The following is a 22,500-nucleotide window of genomic DNA, read 5'->3' as shown; positions in this document are numbered from 1 at the left end:
GTTCGGGAAAATCGCCGGAAAATCGGCCGATCATTTGTAATTTCACGAGGGAAAATGTGTATGCCCGGTATCGATGAGAATCCGTCACTCTTTTTGACTTCTCTCTTTCTCTCTCTCTCTCTCTCTCTATATATATATATATATATGTATGTATATATCTTTCTTTCTATACACGTCTATTTTTCTCCAATATTTATTCAATTAGAAAAATCAAATAAGGCCCGTCAAAGTGGTCACTTTCATCTTCCTCGATTAAAAGGTATTCTAATGAAATTTTCAAGAGCATTTAACCGCGACATGTGAATTTGGATCTACATATATTATCGAATTGGTTAAAACTTATTTATGCGAACAATTTTCGTTTCGCAATTAATAATGATAGAAAGAAGAGTATCTCTACGTACATAGGTATTGTTAGAACGCTATTCCGAACGTTTATTCTTAAATCTCTCTCTTTCACCAAAGAAAGGAGGACAAGAAGGACTTATCTCGGGATCTTGAGGAAAACAAAGATCGTATCACGATGGAGGGGCGTCGTCGTCGTCGTCGTCGTCGTCGTCGTCGTCGTCGTCGTCGTCGCATCGAGCGAAGGCATCGAAGCGTGATGGCGTCGCGTCAGAAAGCAACACATCGATAATGCCCTTTACTCCCGTAGGAATCTATTCGAGAAGCTTATCTCATTTATTACCTGCCTTCTTCCCTCTCCTTCTACATCTCCAACCATTTTGCTCTCGTTCGACGCTTATTTTATAACCCAATGACACGGCTCGAGACCAGATAACGGACGAAGTAACGTCTTTGTTTTCGTTGCTACGTCTTATAGACAAACCTTCCCCTACTCTTCCTTCCTTCCTCGCTCTCTCTCTCTCTCTCTCCCCTCCCTCTCTCTTTCTCCCTCTCACTCTTCTCTTCTATTCTCTTTTCTTCTTTCCACTTCTTTCGACAATCGCCGCGAAACGATGGCCAAGGGAATGGCTAAAGATAAGCGTCGTACCTATTCGATTTTTATCGTATCGATCAACGTTTCAGATTTCGTAGAGTTTAATAATAATTCAGATTTCTTTGTTATTTAAGATTGAATTTATCGAGGACTTAAAGACATATCGATTATCTTGACCAAGATAAATTGACGATTGTAAAATATAATACGAAGAATATTTTCAATTGACGTATCAATAATAGAAGGAGAGTGAGAGAGAGGGAGAGAGAGAGAGAGAGAGAGAACAAAGATGAACCAGTCTCACGTCGTAGATAGATGAAAGTTCAAGGTCGTTTTGTATCCGAGAAAGGAGGTTGTGCCTTGGAAGAGAATAGGTAGTTGTTACCGAGCACGAAGCGCCGTCGGAGACTGTTGGCTAGATAAGGCTTGGGCATAAACGTCCGCAGATAACAGGGTAGTTTGCACCCCCGTTGTGGACAGTTAGCCTTAAACGAGAGACCAAGAAGAGAGGAGAGACGTTTTGGGCGAGAGCTGGGCGGGGAAGGATTGGAAGGAAACAGGAATGTGTTAAGGGCCTTTTGTCGTGGCCCTCTCTCTTCTCTCCTCTCGTCTTCTTCCACTGATTCTCCCTTGGAAAATAAGTTTCACTTGGTAGCTCAAGATATGTAATATTTCTCAACCACGAATCTTCTTCTTTTTTTTTTTTTTTTCTTTTTTTTTTTATGTATCCTATCTCGTTTCGAGTTATTACACTTTCTTTTTTTTTTCTTCTTTATTTTTTTTTTTTTTTTTATTTTCTTTTTCGTTCTTTTCCCTTAGATCATCTTGCAAAAAGTGATTCTTGACTACTTCATGAATATCACGAGCTAAAGGAAAAAGAAAAAGAGAAAAGGGAATCGTAAAAATGGTCAATGGTGAAAGTCGAAAGCATCGCAAAGCAATTTTTCAGAGGGCGTAGCGCGAAGCAGAAAAATTCCGTCGTGCCGTTCTAAATTCCGCTTATCTAACGGGTTTCGACAGTAATGTGCCGGCGTATTATGTAGAACCGAGCTGGCAGAACCATCCCTTTTACGTGGGAGGCCACGAGCAAGAGCGCTGCCGTTTAGCGTCAGATAGCGGAAACGTATGAGGGACGGGGCGAAACCGTCCTTATCTTAAGGGTAGCTACTCAATAGCTAGGCACAAACGAAACTTCCCTCTCCTTCTATATTTTCCTACTATTCCCATTCTCTGGCTACCTCTCATTCCCATCATTTACTTCTCTATAAATCTATATACGATGTCGCGCCCAAAAGAAAATAACGAAGTAAGCATGTATAAACATTCCGATCAAATTTATTCAACGAAATATAAGTATATTTATGGTTTTCTTTTTTTCTTTTTTTTTTTTTTTTTTTCTTTTCTTTCATAGTCCTAAGTACAATAATGGATATAGCAATATCCATTAATCGACGATAGTCAGGATTGTGTCGATATACAAACCATTTTTATAATTAATATCATCGTTGAGATCTTTCCAAGCGTATATCGAGAAATTACGATGGCGTATGGGATATTTCGAAAACACCTTGCGTATCGAGGAACACGCGCATAATTTAATACATAAGTCTGCTGCGGTATAGGAGAACACGATAGGGAGAGAGAGAGAGAGAAAGAGAGGGGGAGAGGGAAGGTCTATGGGGCGTTCAGGGTTACTTATACTTCAGTGAGAAGAGAAGGGGGATGTGTGTGTAATGTGCAGGAGTGCCTCGGGGTAGGTGCTTGCGGTAAATCTAATAACGTTGTAATGCTGTTACCGCCCCGACAACTCCTCTCCCTCTCACCACCCTTCTCTCTGTCTCTCTGCCTCTCAAAGTTGTCCCGTAAGTTTCTGCCGTGTGCCTGTTGGCTCCGACTACCGTGCCAGGAATTCCTAACATTTGTGTACTATTTCAGTTGGCGTACGATGCGACGTGGTGGGACCGATGAGAATAAAAGTGCGCGCGTGCGTGTATTCGCAAAAGAAAAATAAACGAAGAAATGGAACGATGAAACGTCGTTCGAAGAAATCTTTCATCGATGGATAAATCAACGATCGGTAAGTTGTCTTATGATGATTATCATCTTGACCGGAGATAATAGCACAAGGAGAATATAATACAAATCGTTGTAATTCACCGATATTTAATCGTAATCGCGTAGAAAACTCTTTGATGATATTATGTTTGATCGTTTAAACGTGTTTTACTTGATAATCGCAAAATCTTTCGACGAATCCCCTTGATTATTTTGTTCTTGGACGGTCACTATGGTCATATTGGAAAACGAGGAAGGGGGCTGGGGGAAGGGGGGGAAAGAAAAGAAAAAAGAACTGAGAAAGTTTACAAATTTATCGTTATTATAGAATATGCGTTTGTTTTCTCGCGATGAAACGTCTTGCCGATGGGTGGGCAACAGGTAGCAGCAGAGAGACCTAGCAGATCGATCGCCGCGATAAAAGAACGCGGCTCGAAATTTGGCTCCTCTTCCATGCTGAACCACCACCACCACCACCACCTCCCTCTCTAGCTCTCCACAAATTTGACGCGATCCAACCTCTATCTCTCTCCCTCCCATCTCTTTTACTTCTATGTCGTTCCAGCACGTCGCACGTTGTTAGAGCCACGTAGATATATGTCACGAGCCAAGGTAAGCTCTCACAGTCACCCGAGGGTGTTCTGCAAACTATGCTCGCGAAAAGTTCAACACAACTTCATAACATCGGTGTTCCGAGGGTGAATCGAGGAGAGGGAGAGAGAAGAGAGGAGACGGTTCGGTTGAAGGAGAAAAGGGGCAGGGGGGAAAATTTGTTCTAGCGTGAGCTTACATGGGTTTCGTTAAGTACATAGGTGTTTGGGAGTAGTTAGCTCTATCCTACCCGGCTCCGTGGAACGTTCCCTACGTACATATAACTTGAGACGTCCTATCGTATGCCCTTCTTCTTCCTTCTCTTTCGTGGTATAAGAACTCGGCTCTTGGCTTAACGCATGGATCGATTTTTTCCTATTATCGTTAAAAATCGAATTTTACTCATTCCTAATATTCCCTCGGAGAACGAAAATTACTTCCTCCTCCTCCTCCTCTCCCCCCCCACCCCCTATCGCTTCCCCTTTTTCGTATTTATCGGGCCTCGATATATTTTTCCCGTCCGCGAAATCCATTTGACCCAAATGGGATAAAAATCCCATCCCTCGTTCGTCGTTCTCTCGTTCCTCTTCTCCCTATTCCTCCTCTATTTTCCATAGCCACCCATTCTCCTTTTTCCCTCCTCTCATCTATCTCGTTATTCTCGCGGTCTCGGTAGCGACTCGCGGAGATAAAAATCAGTAATTAGCCGGGACCATTATGGCGGACTGTTTGAAAAATTAGCGAGTACCGGGGTAACCGCCCCTCTGGGCATAATCCCGCATTGGTAGTGGCGCGTAGCCGGTGCTCGTTCAAACGCGTCTACCAACCTGTCTCTGATTTATACGGGTTTGCTATTAATTACCATCTGACTGTTCTATCGCGCTACCACAGAAACCAGGAATGCATAGCTTTATTTTCTCCCTTTACTCGGTGCCTGGATTACTACTTCGAATTGGCCTCGAGGTTTTCGCACGTTAATTTTTACGTGTCATCGTTTTAGAAGGACAAGACAAGAATGATCTAATAAAAGATTTCCCTTACATTTCTTTGTTTTTTTTCTTTTCTTTTGTTTTCTTTTTTTTTTTTTTTTTTTTAAGACGAACAATAGGCCAGAGATATCTAGGGTAGATTTTTGATAAAAGCGCAAAAAGGGGAAGGAACGAAAGTCTCGGTTGAAAATTTGACGCAACTTGCTCGTTCGCGTGCCCCCGTTTTATTTTACACGTAGCAAAAGAATTCGAGCCACTGCGCCCGAGCCGAAAATTCCGGACGGATTTTCCGTCGGTCGGTTCTGTTGTTTCGGTCTCCGGCTAACCCAGCCTCAGCGGACTGCAACGCAATTAAATTAAATGCTTCGGATTAATTGTTCGAAAGCAGTTAAATTAGTTGCGTTTGTTTTGCCCGATTTTTGCGCAATCTCGCTGCGGAATGTGCGAGACGCGCGCACCGAGGGAATTTCGTTACCCGTTGCACACCTCCCCACTTCCTCTCTTTCTCTCTCTTTCTCGCTCTTCCACGTCTCGCGGTATTATCGAATGCGTATAAAAGCGTATTCGCGTTGTTTCCGCGCGATGAAAATACATTTGCGATCGCAAACCCCCTTTCTTTCAAATTGCACGACGAAAATCCTTTCGTTCCCGTGGTATCAATTTATTTCAATCTTGAGGGATAGTCCATCTTTAAATATTCAAAAAAAAAAAATACCTCTCAAGAATAATATTTAAAAATATCCATTGAAAAATTAATGTATCTCGTCGAATTGCATATTGCGATTGATCAAATGCAAAAAAAAAAAAGGAAAAAAAAAAAAGAGGAAAGATAAAAATGTAACTATATTCATTCACGTAGCTATTAAACGTATAAGTGGTATTAAATGTTATTAAGGGCGAAGTATATCTTTGACGAAGAATACGCCTAGAATCCAAGACGTCGTCCAATCTCGAGGAGGCGCATCCACGAGCCAATAGGAGGGAAGGGTAATCCGAGAGGCAATACTCTAGGTGGGCGCATCCTGGAGCATCCTCCTGCATATTCGGCGCCGACGCCGAGCCACGACTCTTGAGTCGCATTGCTCGGATTCTATCTGGATGCTGGATGCATCTATGAGGAAACCTCGGCTGGCCTCGCTCTATCCGGATACTACTAGACTACCTCGAGATTGCACGAGTAAACGTGCACGCTAGACATGGTTAGACTGGCATCCGGCCGCAACCTCTCGACCTCATCGCGAAGCACGCATTGCGAGCCACGGCTTTCCAGCTTCTCCTACCACCCACTCCTCGTCTCTCCCTCTCTCTCCCTCTCTCTCTCTCTCTCTCTCTCTCCTTCATTTCGCGAGACATTCGAGACATAACAGACTGAGAGATATGCATCATTAGCTTACTTGGATACCTCGATGAGACTTCTAACCACACACTCTGCGATCCCTCGATATGGATTAATTTTAGTTAATCAAGTTCCATTGTATTATTACGGAACAGGGAAGTGCAAACACGTTTCGATGTTACGGAGAAATGATTTCCCTTTCATTATTATTATTACTATACTACTCCGCAAAGAATGAATAGATACGAGAGATTAAGAATAGAAAGGATTAGATTTGCATATATACATATATATATATATATATATATATATATATATATCTTCTAAGACATAAGATAACCAAAAAGAACTCGGTACGAGGCTCTTTAAATTCACGACGAAAGAGAGATATACCTGGTACTAGTGTTGGAACAGTGCGCATAAGAGAGAGAGAGAGAGAAAGGAAGAGGGTGAGAAAGGAAGAGTGGGAGGGAAAAAAAAAGAGGAAAGACTCGAGTAAGAGGTGGACGTCGCGAATAGGACGATACGCGTTCGTGCGGTCGTTCGTTCGGCCGCATTCCCGGCGCCGAAATTGCATACCTTCCCGTACGAGTATCCATGCTATACGTATACGTAGAATACGTAGGTGGAAACAAACGAATAGGGTTGTCGAGTATCGTAGAGAGGGTACGTAGGATGAGAGAGAGAGAGAGAGAGAGAGAAAGAGGAATCCTAGTCGGATGTATACGGAAAGAGGGAAAGAGAGAGAGAGAGAGAGAGAGAGAGAGAGAGAGAGAAAGAGAGGAAGAGGGAGGTTCGAGGGTGGATGTAGTGGATCGCTCGGACGTCCGACGCCGAGGGTTTGGGAAGCGTAATCGCTTTGGCCCCTCCACCAACCCCCTCTCGCCCATACCCTAGCTCGCTCGCTATTTATTGCCCGCACTCGGCCGGTTCACAACATAAATATGTTACACCTATGGCCACACCTATGCCCGCTAGCCACCCGAAATTCTTCCTCTCTGTACGAAACAAACGGACCGTGCAAAGATTCGTCCGATCGTGGAAGGGTTTAAACGGGGATCCCCTCTCTTTCTCTTTCTCTTACGGCTTCTCTCCGGTTATATTTCTTCTCGTATTTCTTTCTTTCTTTTTTTTTTTTTTTTTTTTTTTTTTTTTTTTTTTTTTTTTTCTTTTTTCTTCTCCCCTATTTCTTTGCCCTCTCTCCCTCCCTCCCTCCCTCCATTCTTCATTTAACATTCTTATTCTTAGAACATATCGAACGTTTCCTTCGCGGGAAAATGTATGATCTTTACCATAGCAAAGTGTTACGACTATTGCAATGCAAATTAGATCGTATCATTTACGTTTCTCCGGTAGGGAATGAAATTATCGCGAGTTCTTGATTCGAGAAAGTTTTACTTTGCAACTCGACAAAGACACATTCTAGAGTTTTCAGATTTCATCTCAAATAAGACGATTTATATTCCGAGAGAGAGATAGAGAGAGAAAGACTGTCTCGAGAGTTCGACTAGGTTATCTCTAAATGATATCGAGATAGAGAGAAAATTGTACCTTCGTTAGATACATTTTGATAATCGTATTATTAAAATTAGAATAATTTAAGAAAATAAAAAAAAAAATATATATATATATATATATATATGTCGTTTTATAAAACGAAAAGATATTACGAGATTGTTATAGAATAAACGTAATCGCGTAAGAACTTTTCACGCGGACGTAAATGATCGTAATAAAAAGGCAAAGGTTCGTTCGAGGAAGCTTTTAAAGATCCATGACTGCGCGTTCGAGTTTAGCGAGATAAAAGAAGGACCAACTGTTGAATATCGTTCTCCCCCATGATGAGCGAAGCGACACGAGCGGAGGAAACACTTCGTATCGATCGGCGAATCCGCGTCTCTCTCTCTCTCTTTCTCTCTCTCTCTCTCTCTCTCTCTCTCTCTCTCTCTCTCTCTCTCTCTCTCTCTCTCTCTTTCATACGTGAGTAAAGTTTCGACAGTCGTCGTCGTCGTCGTCGTCGTTCTCGTTGTATCACGGATACATGCTAGTTTTATTTTATACGAGGATTAAATTGAAAATTATTGAATACATTGATCTATCGACTATGAAATAATATGTCACGATGAAAATACAATGAATTAAGAGAGAGAGAGAGAGAGAGAGAGAGAGAGAGAGAGAGAGAGAGAGAGAGTGAGAGAGAGAGCGAAAAAAAACTCACGTCTCATTTGTCGATCTGGAGGAACACCACCAACAGGTCGGTCAAGCTCTATCTTTTTCTCTCTCTAGTTTCGTTTTTCCGGGTAATCAGGATGATCCTCTCCTCCGGACTGGAATGATTAACTGTCGATCTTGTTGTCAACCGTCAAGGAAAATAAAAGGAAAGAAATGAACGAACGAACGAACGAACGAACGAACGACGTCGAAATAAAATCATAGAAAACGTAGAAATCTCGGGAGATAATTGTCGGGTATTTTTAAAAGGATCTATCGAACGCGCGCGAAATTTTCGTTAAATCGCGTTTCCCGAACGGGCTTTAAAGCTCGGCGTAGCCCCGCGACGTGCACGTGCAACTCGGACGCGTGGCACGTGGTGTTTGCCGGAGTGGCTCGACTCGAAAACCGCTGAGCAGAGCTTGCAAGCTCTCGTGCTTTCATTGGACGATGGGTGGAAACTGCGCATGGTTGCGGGTGTGGCCAGAGCTTAAGGGGCGGAATAAGCTCCCGGTGGCGATAGGACACCCCCCAAAGAGGGCACGTCTTGGGGGTGGTTACGATTCGACGCTCTACCCCACCGAACTAACTGACTCTCTCTCTCTCTCTCTCTCCTCTCTTTCTGCCAGAGAGCTTTTTCCTTAAGCTTCGAACGAGCGCGAGAACGGCTTTTGCTCTTTAGCCACGGCTTTGAAACTTGTGCGGCTCCGACTTCGAAGTTCTCTTATAAGATGGAGAAAGAGAGAAGACCTATATCTCCATTTCTACTTGGACGATTTCCTGCAATTAGATAAAAACTACAAATCCAAAACGGTGGAGGAACATTTACGAGGGCTTTTTTTTTTTTCTTTTCTTTTTTTTTTTTTATTGCTTATCGTTCGCTTCGAATGATATATTTCATTTCATTTATTCTCATAGTTATTTCAATATGTTCAAAATCTTAAAAAAAAAATTTCGTATTAGAAGAAAAGCATAATTTTCTAAAGGAATTAATCATTCACGAGTTATTCGTCGCAATTTTGTGATATGACGATCGTGAAAAATAAAAGAAAGAAAAAGAAACTGTGCGTTAAAACGTTCTCGTAGAGAACAACGTGGGTCGAAATCGAGAACACAAAGAGTGACTTTACTTACGGCAAAACTTAACGATCTTGGGGAAATCGGCATACGAATCGACGTCATAATTACCTTTTCATTTTTGTAGCAACAGGTGGAGAACGGTGCGATGGCTCGCGATGTAGCAACTAAAAAAAAAAAAGAGAGAGAGAGAGAGAGAGAGAGAAAGCGAGAAAAGAGAAGAGGAGGCGTGTACGAAGGTAACAGGCCGGTAGCAAAATTCCGCTCGAAATCGCGAGTTTTGGTATATCGTTGGAGGTCCTGAAAACATTGAAAGGGAGAGAGAGGTGTGAGGGGTGGAAAGGGTAGATTTGGGGACGGATGGAACGTGGTATACGCACGACCGTTTAACAAATCGGGCCAGCTCGTCAATGTTTGACGAGGTCGCATGTCGATGGTAAAACGAAAGTCTAATCACGGCTGGTCGATAAATAAATCGTACTAGCTAAACAGCCAAAGTCAGTTAGAACGAGGTGGTTTGACCGAAACGCGAGTGGGCGGGCATGGGGGGAGGGTGGTAGTGGCTGGAGAATCGATGGGGTTGAAGGGGGTTAGAGGGTGACGGGAGAAAGAGAGAGAGAGAGAGAGAGAGAAAGGGGAACTTTCCATCACGTATTTACACGGTATGCCTACTGATTGGCGCACTCGCGTACGCCCGTTTTAATGATTTACCCTTGGAGAATGGCATTTGCGCTATAACGGCGTGACGTAATTTATTATCGATTATCGTTCGCGCCGAATAAACATCGCTTTAATTATTCACGGCGTCGAGTGCGCGGACCGCTTTCGTTCGCTTTCGGACGACGACGAGTTTTCCGACGATTATTTTTGAAGAAAGAAAACCAATCGATCGTTTCGTCGATCGAACGTCGATGAAGAGAAGAATTGGTCCGAGTTCAAAAATACTATCCTCGAGCGATAGGAAGGTTAAAATGAAAAAGAGACTATATCGATTCGAGAGATAATTGAAAAAGAAAAAGAAAAGGAAATATTCCAAAATATCTATAATCGAGTTTAAATTCTTTCGTTATTGACAAGTAATGCATTAACAAGTAGATTATCTATAATTATCTTATAACAATTTGCCTATCTCTTTCTCTCTCTGTTCTCTTATCTTCTCCAATGTGATGCTATTTTTCGTTAATATAAATAAGGAAGCTCGAATAACTTTATGTAATAAGGAAATTTGCGAAATAACAAGAGATCTAATTTGATCTCGAAAGAGAAGACGACCAGATCGGAACCAAGAATCGAAGAAAAGATTGATATCGCTAAGAAGGGATGCATACCTTCGTCCTAATCGAATGATCAAGACGACGATCTCTATTTCCATAGCGACTATACGTCCCTTTTGCTAGACGAGGAAAGCTTAATATTTAAGTGGTCTTCGTCTCGGCGCTCGCCAGTTATATGACGTTCATTATTGATTAATTGCAATTATGCGAGTTCCGCGCGCGGAAGAGAGATATAAATAGAAAGAGAGAGAGAGAGAGAGAGAGAGAAATGAAGATAGAGTGGAAGGTTCGAAATGGATTTAACGATCGTCGTTTCATAAATTCGCAATGACGGACGAATCCGCCTCGCGAGTTCGCGCGAGCCGCCATGAGCGACGTGTCATTTATCGTATAACGGCTGAACATTTATGCGCGCGTTCGTGTCGCATAATTGCAATTAGAATGGAATTCATTTACATCGACCGACATTCGATTTGTTCCGGGGAGGAAAGCTTCGATTTACATGCGCTCGCATTCGACTACTATCGGTCCGGACGGCCGTCTGGATTTATTTCGATGAACGTCAATCCCGCGGCCGTAGCGCGATGTAAATGAGATTAGATTAGCCTCTGTCATATAACAAACCCCTTGGATGCTTCCATTTAGTTGTTGCGGTTGAAGGATAACACCCTATTGAATTTTACGTCCTTTTAAATACTTTCTTTTTAGCTTTTTCATCGATTCTTTTATACTCGCTAATTGATCGGTTCTTCGAATAAAAACAAATCGCAGCCGATCGTTTTTATAAGTATTTTCTTTCTTTTCTTTTCATTTTATTCCTTTTACCGTACACTAAGGAAGATTCATACTCGTTCGTCTTAATGAACTAAATTATTATCTTCATCGAATCAACGAATACGTTGATAATTGTTATATAAAAGACGAATAATTTCTCTATTTCCGAACGTTAACTCGTAGGATAGCTAAACAAGAGAACGAAGGAGAGAAACGATATTCGAGCCACGAAACAGAAATTTATTTTATTTCCTCTTACGCATACAAGCGCGTGTGGTAGCAAGCGAGAGCGCGTAAACGGAATCACGTTCCCTCGGAATTCGACGTTATCCGAGACGATCCTCCGCGGCTCGAGTTCGAAGCGAAATTTCATTTTGATTTTTCGGAAACGGCTTGCGTGGGCTCGTGCTCGCGATAGCACCAACAGTGCGATGCGCTGGGATTAAAAGCTAATACGAGCGATCCAATTTAATTGAGCGATTAACAGCTAAATAGCCCGCCTGGTCGCTTTCTCTCTCTCTCTCTCTCTCTCTTTCATAAACGTATATATATATATACATATATATATATATATATAAATACACGCGCACACATACACGCCTCTCCCCAATTTCACCATTTCCCCAAACATGCTCGCGCCACTACCTAGAGCAAATCGTCCGTGGTGCCGTCCAACTCGTTGGAAAATATAATTCAAAGATATTTATGGCTGGATTACCGCCGGAATTGGGTATCTAATATACATGACCGCTCCTGCGGTTTGGCTGGACACGAAATGTCCATCGGCCATATTCATGTTCCTACGAGAACAACCTATTTTTGTCTGCTTAACCTAAAAGGCCAAATATAAAGGGACGATCTTAGAGGTAGTCTTAAAATAACAATCTGATTCGCATTTTAATACTTACGAAGATCGAGGAAATGTCATAGAATCGTTAGGGAAAACGCGGAGACAACAGTTTCTCCGCTATCTCCACGAAGGATTAGCCGCAATTGATAGCCACGTTTGGTTAGAGGGACGTGTACGCAAAGCCGGCTTTACACGACGGAGAAAAGTTGTCCCGAAGTATCCGACTTCGTTCGTTTAAATTGTCATCTAGAATGGGAAGGTCAGAAATATATAAATACATACGCATATTTATGTATACGTACTTGGGATAGGAGAAATGTAAACAATGAGTAACCTTTCTTGGAATTTATCTGACGCACTATTATTTGTTAGTTTTGTGGCAGAATAGTAGTATCGTGTTGAATCTAAAGGTCGATGGATCGGGTGATACGTGTCAAAGATAGAATTAATTGAAAGCAGCCGGTGTGCGGGCTCTCTCTCTCTCTCTCTCTCTCTCTCTCTCTCTCTCGTAGATTCTCTCGTACCTCCGGCAAGGGTAATTTTGATTCGGAGTTAGCGTTATAGGAGGGTAGTGTCCAGTGTCCTGCAGTGTCGTCCGGTGGTTAGTGCCGAGCCAGATGTCGCCGTAAGCGTGACGTCACTGGTTAACTACCCCCTCACCTTCAACTCTGACAGCATCGGTACGGTCCAGTAGTATCGTCGTCAGCACCACCACCATCACCGTCGTCACCACTACCACTACCACCAGCATCAGCGTCACCGTCACCGCCATCGCAGGTCTCCCACTACGGCAACGGATACGATATACGAGGATGATTCTGATTAATTACCGATAGTTACGCAAGCTGACGCCACTCCGTCGACAACCCTCGTTCGCTCACTCGGTCGCCAGCCAGTTTTGCCAGAGACTCTCGGAAACTTTACATCGGTGGTTTTTAAATCGTAAATAATTGCCCGTTACGCTTCGACCGGTTTTTTAATCGACGCTTCGTCACACTCACCCAGCGAGATATGTCTCTTTTTATTCTCTTTCTCTCTCTCTCTCTCTCTCTCTCGCTTTTCTTTTTTTTTCTTTTTTTCTCTTTTCACTTCTTTTTTCATCCTAGAAAAAGGTAGGAAAAGGAAAGAATGAAAATTGATTTATAACGATCAGAATCCGTTCGTAAAGAGTAATTGGGAAGAAAAAAAGAAAAAAAAAGAGAAAGGAAACAAAAAAATACACTTTATTATTCCTCGCGAATATGGAAAAATATTGAGATATTAATGGTTAAAATTAATGATCTGTTTGGAATGTAAGATAAAGGCGCGGCGTGGGAAGGGGAGAGAGAGTATCATCGATCCTGGTATAATAATCGAAAGAACTATCGAGTCCCATTGTTCCTCGGGATCGGTTCTCGCACGGGCGCTTATCGATTCAACGTATGAGAGGGATGGGTCGAGGTTGAGAGTTTGGGTTTGGGGTCGGGGGTGGTGGGCTTAATTCGTCGGAGGATTCGGCAGTGTGAGTGCGTGGAGCTCGCGTGGCTCGCTGAAGGGAAGGGCGAGAGAAGGGTGGAGAAGAGTGCATGGGAAGGATTGTTATTTGAGAAGGGATGGAAAGCGCGTGCGAGCAAGCAAGAGCAGCAGTAGCAGCAGCAACGCCAGTGGTGGACCCGTAGCATTCGCGAGGTGCATCGGGTCGCGGCTGATCGGACCGCCAATATTTGGCAATTACGAAATATGAGTTTACATTTAATAATTGCGGTAAACACCGGCGAATGTACGCGTACGCGCCTGGTGTCCATAGAGGAGAGAGAGAGAGAGAGAGAGAGAGAGAGAGAGAGAGAGAGACTCGTGCTTGTCGAGGGTGAGAGGAGAACAACGAGATACGGTAGAGGGATGATTTTCGATTTACCCTCCACTATGCGCATTATTCCACGATGCGGCTCGCGATAAGCTTCACGTTCGATCCTCTCACCCCTCAAACCGTATCGTTTTCTCGCTGTTTTCCTCTCTCTCTCTCTCTCTCTCTCTCTCTCTCTCTCTCTCTCTTTATCTTTGTTTTTTTTTAACGAGCTAACTGAACAGACACATCTAGCATCATTCATTTCCTATTACTTTGATTTATAATTCTTTTTCAGTATTTCATACTGTTCCATTAGAAATATTCAACAATTTTTTTTTTTGAAATCTCTTTATTTTCTCGCTTATATCTATGATTTTTCTTTCTTTCATTTTTTTTCCCCTCTTCTCCCCTCCATCCTCTTGATTCGGAAAAAAATCATAATCGACGAGTTTCGAGGGACGTACATACCGTCCGTGTCCATGTATGCATTGTACAATGGACTTTTGTAAATTCGTTGAACGTTTTAATTGAAATTCAAAATTACACATGTTTCTTCTTAATGAGTTACGTTTGATCCACGTCAGCGCTGAATAATAATTACGTATTGATTAAATATTTCTTTTTTTTTTTTTTGTTTTTTTGTAAATAGTACGCCGCAGTAATAAAACGAATAATAAAGGAAGAAAGAAAGAGAAAGAAATTTGGTCGAGTCACGATTAAGGGATGACGCGTTATAAACGATAGGGCTCTTGTCAACGGCACGCTTTCGAGATGCGCATCGGATGCTTCCCTTTCTGATGTTCGTAGATGAGCCGTGCCATCCTGTCCCCTCCAGTCATCGTTTCTTCGTACACCCACGTACTTGCTCGCTCGCTCACGCACGCACGCACGCACGCAAACAGAAACGATAATACGCGCACGTCGATCTTCCTCCCCTCCACCTCAATCCCCGTCCCGCACTCACCTCTCGTCTCGTGTCTACTCTCACAAAGCATCGGCCACAATTCGCCTAACCACTCGAAACCAACGTGTGTAGAAGAAGGGAGAGCGAGCAGGAACACGCGGGCGCAATTACCCGACATAATCGAGTCCCTATCGTTCCCCCTTAACCCCCGTCCACCTTTCTCATCTCATCTCTTGCCTCTCTCTTTCTCTCTCTCTTTCTCTCTCTCTCTCTCTCTCTCTCGCTCTCATTCATTCTCGTACGCACGCTCATACACAGACACACACATATATATATATATATATATATATGTACATATGTAGAAAAATGTTTCGATTTTATTTAAATTCAATTTTTAGTTGAACGATCGCTTTGATGCTTACGTTCAAGATTTCAATGCTGGAAAAATGTAGAGAATATTTGTCCGATTTAGCGAGGAAACGAGAAAACTTGTCGACGCGTTATTAAAAATTTACGCCGCGTTTAAAACGCCCGTTTCATAGGGTGTACGAACGAAAAAGGGTGCGCGGCCAATTGATTCGCGGGTACAAACCGATCGATCAGAAAAATATTGAGAGAGAAAGAGATGAAGTTATTCGCACGGGCACGCGTGTCGGAATAAAGTTTGGGTCAACATTTCGTTTTGAATTTAATTCCATTGTTTTCTCGCGCAAATCGTGCCTTCTATTATTACGCCGCCGGCGGGCTTGTACTTTGATTTAAATAAGTAATCGGAGAAGCTATTTCGATTAAATCGGCTCGACAAATACCGATAATAATACATTGAATTATCGAAAATCGCGATACCGTGCATAATGAACATTTACGTATATACGCGACGGATAGACCCAAACACATAGACGTACGAATCGTATGCAGAAAATGTCGATTGAAATAATAAAAATTCGAGAGAGAGAGTGAGAGAGAGATCGAGTTTACGAACTCGTCGTGTATTTTTGTTTCGTTTCGTTTTAATTTTATATGTCTTCTTTTTATTTCTTCTTTTTTTCCCTTTTCGTGAGACGTTATTAAAAGACGTCGAATAAATGTAATAATTTTTTGCGGAATATTCGTTCGGAATAGGAAAAGTATGAGGTAGAAGGAGAGAGAAAGAGAGAAAGAGAGAGGCACATACTATTAATGACGATGTGATCGATATTAGCAAATATTTCCCGCGGGATGTTTACCGAGGTCGCCAGAATCGATAGCGTACTTGCGAGCGAAGCGTGTTATCGTCGCTGACATTTATTCAAATGTAATATCTTGTCTGCCGGCGAAGATTACCTGTTCGGGAAATGCGTCCCACCGGTACGCGACTTTCTTTTCCACTCTTTTCCGCTTGTACTCGTACGTAGATACAGACCAGGATCGCGAACGGGCCCTTTCCTTTCCCTTCTCTTCTCTTCGAGAGTTACGCATAATATTTTTCGATTAATATCAACTTTCTCCGTGTTCAATCTCAAGCTTCGAGAACGCACATCGATCTCTCTCTTTCTCTCTTCACAATCATTTTTTCTCATTTTTTGACAAGCAAACGAGCGGGATTTAATTCGTCGACAACCATTTGTGCAAAATGTTACAAAACATTTAACGATAATACTAACTGTATCTCCAATAAAAAAAAAATATATATATATATATATATATATATATATATTATTCACGCGTGATATTAATTGTGAAATACAAATGTCGAAAGTGCGCGTGTTAATGCTTGAAATATTTGACATCATCGATGTGATATTATCGATAAGGTAAGGTAGGAGAAGAGGAGGTGTGTTATTAAAAAACTGTTTAAGGTAGAAAGTCGAAGGGAGGAAAGGGAGAAAAAGAATCGGGAGAAGTGGAGAGGGAGAGAGAGGGGGAGAGAGAATGTTCTGCCAATGTACCAACGTAGTTGGAAAACTTTTCGAAGCACTCTCGGCGCAAGCTGTTTCTCCTCTAGGATTTCGCGCCTTTTTCCAATTTCTTAAAGAGCCGCGACAATTTATGTGAGGCGTGTTCATAAAGTACTGCACTCACCCTTCCCCACGTTTTTTACCTTTTCTTTTGCCGGCGAAACCTTCCCCTACTCTTTTTCTTTCTCTCTCTCTCTCTCTCTCTCTCTCTCTCTCTCGCACGCACGCACCGTACTAGATATAGACTTTTTAAAAGTAACTTCGGTACGTCGTATTTCTCGATACTTATTAGCTTTTCGCGACACGACTTCGCGTACGTGCCCTTCCTATGTATGTACGTATCTCGAAAAACGTGATAAACTTTTCTAATATACAGTTGCGTTCTCGAATGCCACCTCTCCTCTTTTCCAAACGATTTTCACGATCGAGAGTAATCGTAAATTAATCCTCGTACGACGGGAGTGTGTATGGGAAAAGGTGGCTTCGTTTTTTTTTTTTTTTTTTTTTTTTGTTTTCCATTTGTCTTTCTTTTTTTCCGACTGGCATTTTTTCTTTTCCTTTTTTCTATTTCTATTTCTAAATTTCTATTTCTTTTTTTTTTTTTCTTCTTTTTCCTGATCTCTTTTTATTTTTATTTCGTTTCGTTTTGTTTCCCTTTTTTTCTCTCGGTTTTTTTTCTTTTCATTTCATTTTAAAAGGCAAAGCACGAGCCTTCCTCGCTCTACTTATTTTCAATCGGGGGAATAGGACAGCCTGGAGTAGGAGTAGGACGAAAAGTGTACATCGGAATAACCAAGAGCAACGACGTGATCGTATGTGGATACTTTAGGAAATTGATCAGGGGGGTAGTAAGGGGGTGGCTAGATGGTTAATGCTTTCTCCGCGACGTGGCAGCACCCGTGCCTCGTAAGGACGGAATTCGTTTGGCGACTCCTCGTCTCTCGTTTTCTTTCTTCGTCGCGTCTTTTCGATTAATTTAAAACAAGTTCGGTATCTAGAAAACAAAACAAAACAAAAAAAAATAAGAAAGAAAGAAAGAAAGAAAGAAAGAACATACGACTCGTGATTGAAAAATAAGAAAGTAATAATAAGGGATTTGCATTTGGTATGAAAACTTTCGAAGTACGATGTGCAATATATATATATATATATATATATATTTATATACGATGAAGATTATATTTTTATTGATAAAGCGAAAGTAAATATGGTTCGTCAAGATTTTCACAACGCGATCATTTACATAATTATTTATATAATTACGAAGATACGAACGAACGAATGTATCATACATAATTCATAGTTGTAACTATAGTAATGAATAGAGTTCTCGAATGGAGTTATATTCCTATCTGTGCTTTTGGAAAACGATGAAGTGGATCGAAAGGATGGTCGTGATACGAGCAATGCAGGACCACTGGCCAAGCTTCGTCCTTCTCTTTTCCACACACACGCGTACCCACACACACACACATACATACAGATACACAAGCGCGCGCGCGCGAACACACTTGGACTACTATATAACACGGTAAATCTCCGAAATGCGGCGAGCAACGTTAAACGGCGATGGTGATTCGTAACAGGACTCGGCTCTCGCGAAATTCCTGAATTAACAAATTCGATTCAAGCGGAGAACGGGCTTTTCGCGAGTCCTCGACGGACGGAAAATATCCTCGAGGTAATTACGTGGTGAATCGGAAGAGAGAGAGAGAGAGAGAGAGAGAGAGAGAGAGAGAGAGAGAGAGAGAGAGAGAAAGTTACCCGCGACTCGGCTTCGCTAGCGGCGTTAATGAATCTCCATAGATTAATCCAATTAAAGGGAAGGATGGTCCGCTTATTGCGAAACTCAGTAGCGTCGATTCGAATAAGAGCTTTTATGTATAACATACATATAATGTATATATATATATATATATATTTATATATATATATATATATATACACATACATAACGCCTCGATAAGCACCGTGTGCCGTGTATATAAAGTATGCGCAAAGATAAGAAGAAAAAGGAGTCGAAAGAAAGAAAGGAAGGAAGGAAGGAAGGAAGGAAGGAAGGAAGGCAGAAGAAACGAAATTGAAGTGGGCAGCGAGTTCGCGATAGAACACCCTTATCCTTCCAATAATCGCTTGGAATAGGGAATACGGCGATTTGCGTAAAAGATTCAGCAGATTACAATTAATTCGGGAAGCTAACGAGCCTAGAGCAAACCGAACTCCTCCTACCGCGTGTTGCGGATTTCGTTAAAAATTTATGAGAGCCTTATCGATCGATTTTTTCCCTTTATTAGTTACCAGAAATCTCTCTCTCTCTCTCTCTCTCTCTCTCTCTCTCTCTCTCTCCTTTCTTCCTCTATATGTTTTCTGAATAATACGTAGAGAAATATAGTACGTCGATATAACGGCATAGTTGATGATAGCTACATACACGTTACGTACGGCAAAAGAAAAAGAAAGATAGATAGATAAATAGAAAGAAAGAAAGAAAGAAAGAAAGAGAAATAGATGGAGATATAGAAAGGGCAGGAGCATATCCAGGAGTATGAGCGTAGGTATAGCTGGCAAGCTAGCGGCACTTATACTTACGGTCGAAACGAACAAGGACGGCTTGCAAGAAGGGTCTCTCTACTACTTTCTTCCTTTCCAATTAAAATTCAACGCCCGTCGGACGGCCCGTGTAATTGGCCGAGATCTCTTTAAGCGAGAAAATTAACCAGAAGGGGTTGTCGAGGTTGGCGAAGGTTTAACCGGCTGCCGTGGAAAGAGGAAGGAGAAGACCGAAGGGGGTGGGAAAGGGGGGCTTGAAAGGGGGTGGTGGAAGTAGAAAGACGAAGAAAGCAGAGTCCATTTTACCCCTATTTTCCTTCCACTTGGTCCCTCCTCCTTCTCCACCACCTCTCAGTCCCATCATCGCGAGCTGCCGCGTAACGTCAGCCCCCTTTCCACCCACACTCCCTTCTCCCTCTCTCTCTCTCTCTCTCTCTCTCTCTCTCTTTCCTCGAGGGCAAAAATCCTGCCAATAAATAAATTTAAATACATGAATATCTAAAACCAGGCCCCTTCCGACGAATCTGATCGTGGCTTTGCGCTACTCGACGGATAGCGATGGTTCTATATGTATGTATCAACCGACCTACGCGTTCTCGTTTTCGTTCTCTCTTTTTCGGTCCCGCGTTAAGCCGATAATGTTTTTGAAAATGTCGAGAGACTCTGTTCATCCGACGTTGCTTTGACAGGATCCAGACATCCCAAAGCTTTTATGCAAGCCCTTTCTACCGAGTATGTTAGAACGTGGCCTATCGTTTTATACGCTTGTTCCGTTACGTCGTTTCGATCTTCGGAGTTAAAGTTCTCTGAGGAATACGAAGGTGAACTCGACGAGTGGAGGATGTCAATGTGTAATCGGACGAGTACACGAGCTCGAACCTCGTAATCGTAGAATTAAAAACGAACGATCCCTTTCTCTCTTTTTTTCGTTTTTTTTTTTTTTCCTCCATTTACAATTAAACGTTCTAAGAAGCGGATACAGATATAGGTCGGTACTTATCGTTTGTTTCCTCTGAACACAAAAGTAAAGATTTTATTGCCTTTTATTGCCCCCTCACCACCCTTCTACATCCCTCACCGAGAGAGAGAGAGAGAGAGAGAGAGAGAGAGAGAGAGAAGGGGAAAATGAAAGAGACGTTCTCCTCATTTCGATCGGACGAATCGTCGTCAACATTCGTCGATAGAAATTTTTCAGAGTCTAATTAAACGCTTTTTTACGATTTGGAAAAGAAAACGGATAGATAGATGTTACTTTTTCTTTTTCGCTTTTTTTTTTCTCTTTCATTCGATCGCAGGGAAGTTTTACAAGTAAGGGAACGTCGACGAAATTCGTTAGACGAGGCAGGTAGGGCATCATCATGTAGATACAGAAGCGACGGTAGGAGGATGATAGCGACGTAGAAGGCAACGCGAGCGCGCACGACCCTATATCATCGAGCTCGAGAGTGAATCGTCGAGCTGAGCGCCCGTCAATGACGTCACGAGATTCTCATTGCGCTTCCATGCCGATCCGAGTCCTCTCTCGCTCCCCTCCGGAGGGCGGACGACATAAAACCATGTAATTAGCTATACAGCCCTTGTCCGTATTGCCCTGTCAGTGGTGCGGAGCACTTTAACGTTAGCGGTGCGCGCGCGAGTGAGAAAGAGAGAGAGAGAGAGAGAGAGTGAGGAAGGGAGAGGGAGAAAGCAGGACGAAAGCATACCGACTGTGGTGGGGTACCGCGTTTTCCTCTGGATAGTAGCCGACACGCGGGGAAGAGGGTTAGAGCTTCGGCGAGGAGGAGGAGGAGGTGGTATAGGTGGGGCTTCTGCTACTACTGCTAGAGGAGGATGAGGAGGAAGAGGGGGAGGAAGAAGAGGAGAAGGGAGCTCTATGAAGTACCCGCTAATTAATACCCCTAATTGCACCGACCCCAGCCTATAGCGAGCTACGCCAGGGCCGTACGAAGCTATCGTCGTTGCTACTACTACTACAGTACTACTTCTATTACTACAATATTACTATCACCGCGCATATACATATATATATATATATATATATATATATATATATGCATCGTCGTGTTGTACGATTCACTTTAGTTTTTCTCTTCTCGCCGCTGAACTCTTTGATTTCGTTCTTAGAACTAAAACTTGTCCATTCTCCTATCGATTTTATATTTACGAGAGATAATCGATCGTTTTATGATAGTCTAGTATATTATTGATTAAAATGTAAATCAATGACAAAAGATTTATCGTAATCAATTAATAATTATGCATATATATAAATATATATATATATACAAAGATGATCGTTATAACGAGGTATCGTTACGGTTGAACTTTTAAGACGATTGGTATTCTCGAGTACACGACCTTGAAATCTAAAAAGAGAAAGATATAGAGAGGTATTACCTATATCCTTTCTTTTTTCCATCTAGGATTTTTACGAGCGAGTTGCCATTCGCGCTACAAGTGCCGTCGTCGTGAGGCTTGTACCGTAAAGTCGGCACAAGCCTTCGAGTTTAAATCGTCGTAAGTACGGCTTGTAAAAGCTATGCGAAGAATCGAACCTTCTCTCTCTCTCTCTCTCTCGGTCTCTTTTTTTTCCTCTCTTTTTCTTTCATATCGACACGAGCGTTAAGTTATAGCGCTATCCTCGCAACATGTCGCCGGGTCTTGTTCGACAAACTTTTCAATGCCGATATATATTTTCCTCGGGCCACCCTTTTATGAGCTGTTGAGCCAGTCCTTCGCGAGCGACTCAGCCGGCTCTGTAAGCCGATTCGATCGTATCGATTTCTTTGCCACTCGCCTCGCCTTTCTGCCTCTACGCGTCCCTTTTCTCTCTTTCTCTCTCTCTCTTTCTTTCCTTTTTTATTTTCCCTTCTCTGTCCTTGTTCGACTCTCTTACTCCTCGTAAATCCTTCGAGCGATGGAAATAAGAAAGGCAGCGGGAGATACGTCCGTTTGAAAAGAAATTATCCGCATTTGAAACTGAATAGCCGTTTAACCGGAAGAATACCGATAAGAAAATCTAAACGATTCGATGATTATCCAAAACGTTTAAGGCGAAAAATTTGAACGACACAAAATGTCGTTTTCAATGATCGTAGATCAAGGGAAAAAGAAAGAAAAGAATAACAAAAAAAAAAAAAAGAAAGAAAAAAGAAAAGAGATATTAAATTTTTATTGCATAGATTCA

General features: G+C 42.2%; 1 protein-coding gene and 1 long non-coding RNA gene across 9 annotated transcripts in view; one reads left to right on the top strand and one right to left on the bottom strand.

The window, feature by feature from the left end:
- Positions 1–13,098, bottom strand: part of LOC124955223 (LIM domain only protein 3-like) — a 74,743-nt gene extending 61,645 nt beyond the window's left edge. Inside the window, exons 1-2 of one of the 6 annotated variants that reach the window (XM_047509361.1) lie at positions 12,432–13,098; positions 12,156–12,343 (exon numbers count right to left, since the gene is read on the bottom strand). In XM_047509361.1, coding sequence (XP_047365317.1) covers positions 12,156–12,175 — 20 coding nt within the window. In that variant the 5' untranslated portion in view covers positions 12,176–12,343; positions 12,432–13,098. Of the gene's footprint in view, positions 1–6,490; positions 6,785–7,728; positions 7,767–8,129; positions 8,571–9,310; positions 9,334–12,155; positions 12,344–12,431 lie in introns of those variants that run through there. The other 5 variants (XM_047509362.1, XM_047509363.1, XM_047509359.1 and 2 more) reach the window with 5 other exon arrangements.
- The window catches only part of LOC124955227, a 184,765-nt gene that overhangs the window by 77,339 nt on the left and 84,926 nt on the right, over positions 1–22,500 (top strand). For all 3 annotated transcript variants that reach the window (XR_007102805.1, XR_007102804.1, XR_007102803.1), the window contains exon 3: positions 2,876–3,017. This is a non-coding gene — a long non-coding RNA (uncharacterized LOC124955227). The remainder of the gene's footprint in view (positions 1–2,875; positions 3,018–22,500) is intronic.

The sequence above is a fragment of the Vespa velutina genome, chromosome 17 (genome assembly GCF_912470025.1).
Source record: "Vespa velutina chromosome 17, iVesVel2.1, whole genome shotgun sequence".
Lineage (NCBI taxonomy): Eukaryota > Metazoa > Arthropoda > Insecta > Hymenoptera > Vespidae > Vespa > Vespa velutina.
This window is presented reverse-complemented; position numbering and strand designations above follow the sequence as displayed.